Source organism: Lactuca sativa, chromosome 4 (assembly GCF_002870075.4).
Source record: "Lactuca sativa cultivar Salinas chromosome 4, Lsat_Salinas_v11, whole genome shotgun sequence".
NCBI lineage: Eukaryota > Viridiplantae > Streptophyta > Magnoliopsida > Asterales > Asteraceae > Lactuca > Lactuca sativa.
The window spans coordinates 291,740,691-291,751,917 of record NC_056626.2 but is presented as its reverse complement, the minus strand read 5'-3'; the positions used below and the strand labels follow the sequence as shown (position 1 = coordinate 291,751,917).

The following is an 11,227-nucleotide window of genomic DNA, read 5'->3' as shown; positions in this document are numbered from 1 at the left end:
GCACATGCACGTTTAGCTCGTTCACTCGATGATTTACATGAGACATGTCATCACCTAAGTGTAATGCTTAGCAAAACCACTCACCTGTAAACGATAATTATTAAGTAAGCAGAAGATTTATGTATAGATCTATATGAGTTGACACCCCCACCTATGGTTGCTAGCTACAAATTTGACGGAAAAGTTACACTGAGTGATAATTTTCTACACATCCTTGACGTCTGGTGAAGCGCACACAAGCATCGTGAGGTGCCACCACTCATCAAACTGTTCGGTTGTAGGGACTTATTGAATCATTGAGAATACTCTAAATGCAATCATCTAACTTTGAATAGTAGTTAGATACAACGTAAACGTATGATTTTGGGTTGTATGTATGTATGTATGCATGCATGCATGCATGTATGTATGTATGTATGTATGTATGTATGTATGTATATATATATATATATATATATATATGTGTGTGTGTGTGTGTGTTTATATCTCAGTGTGTATGATATATAAACACACACACACACACACACACACATATATATATATATATATATATATATATATATATATATATATATATATATATATATATATATATATATATATATAAAGGTGACGAAGCAATTATATACAATATACACGTACTTTTTCGTATAAAAGTAATTTGAGTCAAACCTATGAAACTCACTAACTTTATGTTGATATTCTTTCAAAACACATTTATTCTTAGGGATATAAGAAGCTAGATGTTAGTCACACTCAGAACAAACATGGGATCACTATTTATCTCTTACATTGTTGTGTTTTTATCGTTGCATATCTGTTAAGGCATACGATGTATTGTGATATTATAACATACTCTCATGGTAAACACAATGTAATTTCCATTTTGTCTTAATAAAAGTTCATAATTATGTTATCATATTGTTCTATGTATTCAAATGAATATAATTCATTATTACGTCGCACAATCTCACGTTTCTGTCTTCGGTTGGGGAGTGTGACGTGGTACCTCCTTTTGTGAGGTAGATGGCATATAAGTATAATGTTATTGTAAATTGATCTGGTTTTCTATTAGTGAGAAGTAAACATGGAATGTCACAGTTGTGATTAGACTCTATCTATAAAAATTAAAATAAGAGTCGGTACGTAGCCGAAGTGAACAAAAAGTGAAGCTAAATGGTCTTAGCATTTGTAATATTAATATGTTTTACTAACATTCTTGTATGGGTTGTAACCCCATTTGTGAATTTTAGTCCAAATTGTTTTTGTTTTGACAAAATTTTATAAAATCACTACAAAAAACTAAAGTATTACCGGCGACGGGCGTCGCCGCTAAAGGTATTAGCGGCAACACGTCGCCGCTAAATGGTCGATCCTGTTGGTTCGTCGCTAATGCTCCACTGGTCGCCGCTATTTCCTTCTGTCACCATTAAAGGCGTGTCGCTGCTAATACTATCTGTCGCCATTAAAGGTGTCGCCGCTATTTGTATGTATTTGTATACATATAAATACACATATACATACAAAAACACATACACATACAGAATTTACATACATAAAACATATACATATACATAAAACACATATACATACATAAAATACTCTCAAGATACACATATACATACAAATGCAAATACAAATACATATCAACATCTACAAACACAAAATACAAATACAAATACACATCTAAAATATCAAAATTATCAAAATTTCGTCATGAACAGTAGTAGTGGCGGTATACTCCGGCGAGAATGGTGGGGGGTCTCAAAATTCCGACAACCAACACAAATTTAGTAGGGAGAAAAGAAAATGAAAAGAAAAGGTGGGGAAATGGAGAGGAAGACTGGTGAAATATCGAAGATTTTGGTGAAATTCTGATGGGGTCGAAGATGGTGAGCAGAGACAATAGAGAAGAAGGGAAAACACAGAAGTAGATCAGGGAAGAAAGTGAAGACGAAGCAGATTTTATTGTCGACACTCTTTAGCGGCGACGTCATTAGCGGCGACGGGCAGCCTTTAGCGGCGGCACATTGGAGGGAAAACAATCTGGGGTTTTCTACATCGTTGGATCATCGCTTAAATCGACGGTTGAGGTTGAAATGACGCGGATCGCCAGGCAATAGCGGCGACACACCGGAGGGAAAATAACGTGGGGTTTTCTACGTCCTCCTAGTCGTTGGATCATCGCCTAAATCAACGGTTAGGGTTGAAATGGCGCGGATCGCCAACATAAGCTTTTAACGGCGATGTACGCTTTTGTTTGATGTCGCCGCTAAAAGTGTCCGTCGTTGTTAAAGGTGTCACTGCTATTGCCTATTATTCTTGTAGTGAATGCAAGGATATTATTGCAAATGGTGGCATTTTTTGAAGTTTTAAAATTTTATAAAAGATGGATACGGAACAGGAAGCATTTTAGGATGTGATTTTGAGTTCTGAAGTCAACAAAAAAAATGCAAATAAATTCGAGAATGGAGAGTGTTGTTTGCGGTGTATGGTAATTGGTAACAAATTGAACCAATACCTACTTATACTAACATTAGAGGCGCAAAATGGTAATTTTGGCACTCCGAACGGCTACATTAAAGTCCTATGACGTTATTACATAATAAAGTCAAGCTCAATGGTTTGACCCGGAAAACCTTTTTTTCCTTTTCGGAAAGAAAATCCAGTTTTTTTGAGAATCGCTTAAAACCAGGCAAAATATTTTGATCCGCCATTATCGAACGGGCAATTGGGTTAAATCTTAACCTGTTATATGACAACTTGCAATATAAAGAAACCGTAGGTTATTATTTTTCGTTTGTGCACCTCTAAGTAGCCATCACCCCACCACCCAAATTTGTATATTATGTATAAAGAATGAATAAGGATACTCATATTATATTATTTATTAAAAGTACTCTTTTTATTTATATACAAGTATTAACAAACTTATAAGTATAAAGTTTTAACGAATTTAATTTGATCATATATACTTTAGAAAAAAAAAGTCCTGTAAAACAATTGCAAATTAAGTACCAACATTACGTGTAACTTATTGTAGGGAAAGAATTTTTGGTGTCAATAATATTTTAAATTACTCAATGGACAATTTCTACCTATCTACGTATGAGTATTACAGTAATTACATTTGATTTGTTCATTTTGTGCTAGTCACGTCTCATAATTTCGTACAAGACCTTCATGCGACAGAGGCAATATGGTTAAAATAGTTGTATTTCTTGGACCTTGCTCTTGCAGTTGCGAAGACATACTGCTGCTACATTTCTCACCAGTGACAAAGTTTTGACATGTTTCAAGTAAGGAGTTCCTGCAAGTTGGACAAGATGAATGTGAACTCAGCCATTTATCGATGCAACGCACATGAAATCCGTGGTTGCACTTGGGCAGTATTTTTACTCGCTCTCCTGTTGAAAAGTCACCCAAGCATATAACACATTCTTTGTTCAATCCTGTTAGCTTCAGTCCTTCCCAATAGCTGACTGTTGGGAAACTCTTTAATGCTTTTTTCTTGATTCCAGTGTTGGCTTTAACTAAAGTTGTTTCCTGGCTACCGCTACTCTCTGAACTAGATAATCTCGTGCATCTTAATACGCACCTGATGATGGAGTTCAATGCTAGTGAACAAATCAGAGCGCATATCAGCACCGACAGAATCATCACCACATTCGCATCAAAGTTGTTATGTTCTGTATGTGGGCTTGACGATGATGGAGCTGTCACAGCAGCCGCTGGTTGTTGGTATGAATAAGTGTCAAGTAGAAGTTTTCTTGAAATAAAATGCTTCATTTCATTCTCAAAGAGCTCAGTAGACAGTCTTGACATGTTAAGTTGTTTGTGAATAATGATCACTGTTTGTTTAGATGAGAATTCAATGAAAGACCGACGCTTAGATATAGTAGTATACAGAGAGGTGATTAGTGTAGGGTCGCCATTTGTGTATTTTAATAAAAAAGAGAGGATATTAGTATAAGATTTGAGCCACCATGTGGCATTTATCTATTCGTCTTTTTAATATATATGATCTCCACCATTAATTTGGATCTTCCACACTATGGTATGTGTAATTACTTAGTAAATGGTTTCTCTACCTATATGGGTCCGACGCACTCTCTGCAAGTCAAATAATGATATGTTTTGCCTTTTACGCGTGGAGCTTTTTGTCCATGTTCATAGTATGTATGATCTCCACCATTTGGATCTTCTACTACGGTTCTAGCTTTGGATAACCACCATTTCTTCTCCTGTTTCGTGAAACGTTTTTAATTAAATAACTGAATGAATATATACTTTTAATTCACAATACGCTCAAACATACAAGTAAATGGATCATATATGACTTTTTGCTCAAATGAGAACCTTAAATTTTGACCGAACTGATGTGTGTATATATATATATATATATATATATATATATATATATATATATATATATATATATATATATATATATATATATATATATATATATATATATATATAAAAGTAGAGGTGTTTACGGTGTTGTGCCCGCCAGGGGCGGATCCACATTGGAGCCTGGGGTAGCCCGGATACCCCTCAAAATTGATCTAGTAGTAACAGTGCATTGGTTGTGCTTGGAATCTAAAAAGGAATTGGCGGTGCGATTATGCTTGTGTTCATTGGTGTCTTCACTGTTTGGTACAAGAGACGAAAGAGACGTTGTGTTTTGTCGGTGTCTTCCGCTCCATTAGGGTTCGAAGGTTAGGTGTTTGATGATGCCATGTCTTCATTTGATTTTTGATACGCTATTATAGTATTTTTTTTTTTTGACGTTAATGGTTGTTTCAATGGTTGATCGTTGATAGTCTCTCTTACCTACTATCGATTATAGATATTCCCAGACATGATGTTTTCTGTATCTAAAAATTGATAAGAAAGCACGTTAATTAAATCTGGACTGATTATTTGGCGGCAGAGTTGATTTTAGATATGGTTGGTAGTTTCAATTATCAATTGTATGTAGTGAGAAAAATAACCAGATATGCTTAGTAGCCTGCAAGATGTACTGACCATATTGTATTCAATTCTAAACGTTTTGCATATTGTATTTCAGAAAAATATTGTATGTAATGTTGTGAACTCGTTTAATTTACAAATGACTTAAATATATGCCATTGACATAATTTTACTTTGTGGTTGTCGGGTTAATCGGTTGGTTCAACGAGTCATGGGTCGGATCTAGTTAATGATCCAGGAGTGTTTGATTGAGTCATGCTGAAAGAACGGGATTTATACCCATGTTTTAGAATGTGCATAACAGAAAAAGTCAAGTTTGACCAAGTTTATAGGAGATCACAAGATGTACATGTGCATGTTTAATATAAATAGGTGTCTTATTTCCTTTGTTTTGTACCTCTATTTTTCATTGAATTTAGAAGCTCTCCCAGCAAGTATACAAATACCTATGTGAGTAGTGTGTGTTTTTTTGTTAAGGACCTGTGCCAACAATTGGTATCAGAGCTTGGGGCTCGTGAAGAGGTACAACGTCGTTTTGAGAGTTGACTTTCGAAGGGAAGGGGCCTTCGGATTCATGATTGCCATTGTGGCGAAAGCTGGGTGTTTGTCATTGGCTTCTTGGAGGTTCTAGTTGACACAAAGGCTCTCGTTTCACAGAAGTGTTAGGTGAAAACGAATTCTATGTAGTGACAAACAACAACCGGGTATGGATGACTTTGGATGTGACCGAGGTGAAGGTCGGGTGTCCGGGAAAAGTCGGGATTGGATGAAGACTTTGGACGTGACCGAGCTGGAAGTCGGGTGTCAGGGAAAGGTCTTGAATTGAGATGAAAAGAGGGTGATTAAAGGCTATTATGAACAAATGGTTTGAACAACCGATTAAGGGGGTGATTGTTGGGTTAATCGGTTGGTTCAACGGGTCATGGGTCAGATCTAGTTAATGATCCAGGAGTGTTTGATTGAGCCATGCTGAAATAACAAGATTATACCCATATTTTAGAATATACACAACAGAAAAGGTCTAGCTTGACCAAGTTTATAGGAGATCATGAGATGTGCATGTGCATGTTTAGTATAAATAGGTGTCTTATTTCCTTTGTTTCGTACCTCTATTTTTCATTAAATTCAGAAGCTTTCTCCCAGCAAGTATACAGATACATATTTGAGTAGTATGTATTTTTTGTTAAGGACCTGTGCCAATGTAACATCTGGAATTCTAGGTATTATATTTTATCATTTATTTTTGAGAAAAGATAGGGACTCGACGAGTTGAGTCGTAGACTTGTCGAGTAGGACCGCGATTGCTGACTGGATTAATGAACGAACTCGTCGAGTCGGAAAGGGTGGACTCGACGAGTCCGCGGTGTGGATTGAAACCCTAATTCTTGGGATATGTTCCCTATTTAAAGGCCATTATGGTCTCCATTTGCGGCTACCAATCCGAAGAGAGAAACCCTAGAGAGCTTGAGCGAGTTGTAAGAGAGGTTGAGCGATTTTGATCATTTTTGGTGTGATTTTGCAAAGGAGAAAGTGTTTCCAGCAAGCGGAGGTCAAGAGAATTGCATTTCAGTGGGTTTTCAGCTTGGATCTTCATTTTGAGGTAGTTATTCGATCTTATTCTTCTGTTTCTGCTTAAGAGCATTGAATTTAGGGTTTTCAATATCTTTTATGGCTTGTTGGGTTGAAATTTAGTGTCCCATTGAGTAATAAACTTTGGATCCGGACCTTTTGAGGTCCAAAGAGCTTGAACCACCTTGCTTTTTGTGGTTCTATGGAGGAAAGGGACCTAGGTTGCCATGTTAGAAGGGATTTCACCAAAATAAGCGTAGAGTGCCTTGCGTGTGTAACAAGATTCGACCTTTACGTGTTTATTGGTCATGGGGAAGTCAGATCTATAGATTAGAGAGGCAGATCTGACCTCAGGAGATCAGATGAGTGTTTTTATGGGAGGAACTCACCGAGCCCATAAGGGACTCGACGAGTCGAGTCAGGTCGCCCCGCGATTCGCGACCTGTGATAACCCGTTGAGTGAAGGGTTGACTCAGCAAGTCGAGTGAGGACCAGGGGCGAAGAGGACACACATGTACTCGCCGAGTCACACAAGTGCACTCGACGAGTCTGGTCAAAGCTTGACCATTGACTTTTGTTGACTTTTAAGGTTTAGTTAGTGTTTGGACTTATGAGCCATTAGAGGGATAGAATGGTCTTTTACCCTTCTTAGAGAACTTATAGAGAGGGGTTATAGAGAGGGGTCTAACCTAGCCTTTAGAAGTTGTATTAATTAGAGTAATTCTTTATGTGCTTAGGCGGAGGCTAGTGTAGTATTTCAGAGTTCGAGGTTTACCGAGTTATCCGAGGTGAGTCTTCTCACTATACTTTACCTAGAGTGGTAATTAGAGTTATGTGATAGAGTATGTTGTATGTTATTATTGATGGGTTTTGAGCATTCTAACACTTCCTAAGTGTACATGCAACCATAATAAACCTTGGATCTATGTTTGTCTAAAATACATGCAAAATATGATTTCCAAGGTTCATAATCCTATCTAGCATACATGGGTAGCTTTATCCTAAAAGGATGGCTAGAATTACATACCTTCTAGTTGATTTGATTCCTTGAAAACCATGTGAGCCTAGCACCCCAAGTGTGATGCCTTAAATGCTTCACACAACACCAAATGCCTTTGGAATGACTTTTAAGAGAATGCACACACTTGTAAAATCGGCCTAGCCCTCTTATGTTCTTAGTGTGTCTGATTTTGGTAGATAGCATGTTCCTTATATAGTGTGACACATCTAGGGTTACACCATGTAAACCTTAATGTGTCATGACTCTTCATTTCCATGACCCATGGGTTTGTAACTCCCATGGAGCATCCATAGAGCATCCTATGGGTTTAACCCAACTTGATAATCCATGGAGCCTTTTAGTCCACTATACAAGTTATGGATGATTTAGATAATCAACCCATATTTTTAATCAGTTATCTTTTTATCACTTAATTAATTCCAAATTAATTCTTGATCAATACTAATTAAATAATACTATTAATATATTAGAACTTATAATATATTAATAAACCACAAGTGTTATTTCTCTCATTTAGTCTATCCAAATTCATGATGCAATGCAACCCAAATGGACCATGCCGGGTCGGGTCAAGTACATACCAGAAATAGTTATGGACTCAGACACCTTATCGAACAGTCTCCCACTTGGATAAGTCTAATAACTATAACTGCAAGTATGACTTCAGGAACCGATAAGAAATCGTAGCTCTTTTAAGGTCTCTCGGAACTGAGAAGATGATGATACGCCATTTAAGATAAGTGATCATATAATCCTGCCAGACAAATACATGGAACAATGTCTTGTTGTCCAGCAGTTTGTTTCCCGATTTCCGATTTGTTTGACATAGAATTTAATTCAACACATCAACTTCATTTTGACCGGGCCCGATACATAGGTCAAAACAAAATCATCGAGGGGCCCAGATATCAACTTCTAATCCAAGAAGGAACATATAAACTTCGACTCATATGTTTACTCTACTACTTGTTGAATTATACACAAAAGCACGCTTTATAGCATCGAGTTACCAATGCGTTTTCGTACAATCAATGCATAACCAACTCATAGGCAACTAATTATATCTCTAGGTTTGAAGACTTATATGATATTACCGTCTCATGATCACTTGATATAAATTCCATGAAGTGATACCAGTGAGCGTGGGTTGAGTCCAATGCTCAGAACTTATGAGCACTCATGAGTGTTGTAGCCATGTCCAACAACTTAGACCTCTGCAACCAATCATGACAGTCTTGATTCATACCTACTTCTTACATATGACCGACTATGGAGGTTCGAATAATATGATATACCAAACATAATTATTTTGGAAGTCAAAACATGCAAAAGAAATATAGTAAATGATTTGACAAGAGATAGCAACACTTTACTCATAAATAAACACACCCTTTATTCATCATCTAATGCCAATTACACTTTACAAATTTCGCAAAATTATCTAACTACCAAAACTAATATCATCCTTCAGCCCTATGCTCCGATCATGCTAACGATGCTTAACCCGAGTCAGTCCCTTCGTGAGGGGATCTGCTAGATTCTCATCCGATGATACCCTCTTTGCCATGAGGAGTCCTTCTTCTATTCAATGTCTGATGAAATGGTATTTTCTGTCGATGTATCTGGATCTCCCGTGAAACCTTGGTTCCTTGGCTTAGGCAACTGCACTTTCACTATCACAAAATATTTCCATTGGCTCCTTTATAGCTGACACAAATCCAAGGTCTCCAATGAAGTTCTTCGGCCAGATTGCCTCCTTTTCTGCCTCGCTTGCTGCTATATACTCTGACTCGCAAGTTGAATCAACCACTGTCTCTTGCTTGGAACTCATCCAAGAATTTGCTCCTCCGTTTAATTTAAAGACCCAGCCTGAATGAGAGCGAAAATTATCCCTATCAGTCTGAAAGCTAGCATCACTATACCCTAAAAATCTCAAGTCATCACTCCCACCGAGGGTAAGGACCCAGTCCTTAGTCCTCCGTAGGTACTTGAGGATATTCTTTACCACAGTCCAGTGTGCCTTGCCAGGGTTCCCCTGATACCTGATAACCATGCTTAAAGCAAAAGCTACGTCAGGTTGAGTACACGTCATAGCATACATGATCAATCCTACAGCCGAAGCATAAGGTACTCGACTCATTTCTGCTAACTCAGCCTCAGTACTCGAGCTTTGTGTCTTACTCAATCTGGAGTTACTCTGGATGGGTAACTCTCTTTTCTTGGAGTCCTACATGTTGAACCTTTTCAGCACCTTATCCAAGTAAGTACTCTAACTAAGTCCAATTTGTCTTTTACTCCGGTTTCTCAAGATCCTTATCCCTAGAATATAGGTAGCTTCTCCTAGGTCCTTCATAGAGAAACACTTCCCAAGCTAGGAATTAACTTCCTGCAGAGTTGGGATGTCATTTCCTATGAGTAGTATGTCATCCACATACAGTACGAAAAAGCTTACTATACTCCCACTAGCCTTGACATATACACAAGATTCATCTTCACTCCTAGACAAGCCAAATTTTTTGACTTTCTCATCAAAGCAAAGATTCCATCTGCGAGGTGCTTGCTTTAATCCGTAAATGGATTTCTCAAGCTTACACACTCTATTAGGGTACTCTGTATTGACAAAACCCTCTGGCTGACTTATGTAAACATCCTTAACCAACTTTCCATTAAGGAAAGCGGTTTTGACATCCATTTGCCATATTTCATAGCCATGAAATGCAGCTATGGCTAACAGAACCCTAATAGACTTAATCTTGGCTACTGGAGAAAAGGTCTCATCATAATCAACTCCCGGAGTTTGAGAGAAACCCTTTGCAACCAGTCGTGACTTATAAGCATGTACATTACCATCCATGTCGGTCTTCTTCCTGAAGATCTATTTGCACCCTACAGTCTTACGACCTAGTACATTGTCAACCAAGTTTGAAACTTGATTGTCATACATGGACTATATCTCGTTGTCCATTGCCTCTTTCCACTTGGCTAACTCAGGGCCTGCTATGGGTTCCGCGTAACTGTTAGGTTCATCCAGACCTATCAGTTTCTCATCACTGATAAGTGTATCACCTTCCGCAGTAATATGAAATCCATAGTAATGCTCAGGTGCATTCCTAACTCTTGTGGAACGCCTCAGAGGTACAGACTTGTCAATTGGCTCAACATGAGTTTCGTCCTCAAGTTGATTGCTAGGGTTTGAAGTTCCTTGACCACTTCAATCTTGAATTTCTTCAAGGTCAAATTGCCTCCCACTGTTTCCTTGGCTTATGAACTCTCTCTCTCTCTCTCTCTCTCTCTCTCTCTCTCAAGACAGCCCTCCTAGCTACGAAGACCAGATTTTCACTAGGTATATAAAAGAGGTAACGAAAGGATTTTTGTGGGTAGACGATGAAAATACACCTCTCACTTCGAGGATCGAGCTTATCATGAGTCTCGCGTCCCACGAAAGCCTTGCAACCTCAAATCTTGATGTGATCTAGTTTGGGTACTTTACCAGTCCACATCTCATGAGGAGTTTTGGCAAACTTTCTTTGCAGGGACCAGATTAAGGATATAGACGGCAGTCTCTAAGGCATACCCCCAAAATGAGATTGGTAGCGAAGCTCGACTCATCATGGAACGAACCATATCCAAAATGAGGTGTCAATTGTGAGGCAATCCCAC

The 11,227-nt window shown here is 38.0% G+C and overlaps 1 protein-coding gene across 1 annotated transcript; it reads right to left on the bottom strand.

Annotated features, from left to right (window-relative positions):
* Positions 1-2,926: 2,926 nt before the first annotated feature.
* LOC111882485 (RING-H2 finger protein ATL78) lies at positions 2,927-3,914 on the bottom strand. The gene has a single exon (XM_023878853.3). It carries the CDS (start codon positions 3,823-3,825, stop codon positions 3,154-3,156), a length of 672 nt encoding a protein of 223 aa, XP_023734621.1. The 5' UTR covers positions 3,826-3,914; the 3' UTR covers positions 2,927-3,153.
* Positions 3,915-11,227: the final 7,313 nt, after the last annotated feature.

What these genes read in the sequence shown, in the direction of transcription:
- LOC111882485 (XM_023878853.3), bottom strand. Translation starts at nt 3,825, where the DNA reads ATGTCAAGACTGTCTACTGAGCTCTTTGAGAATGAAATGAAGCATTTT.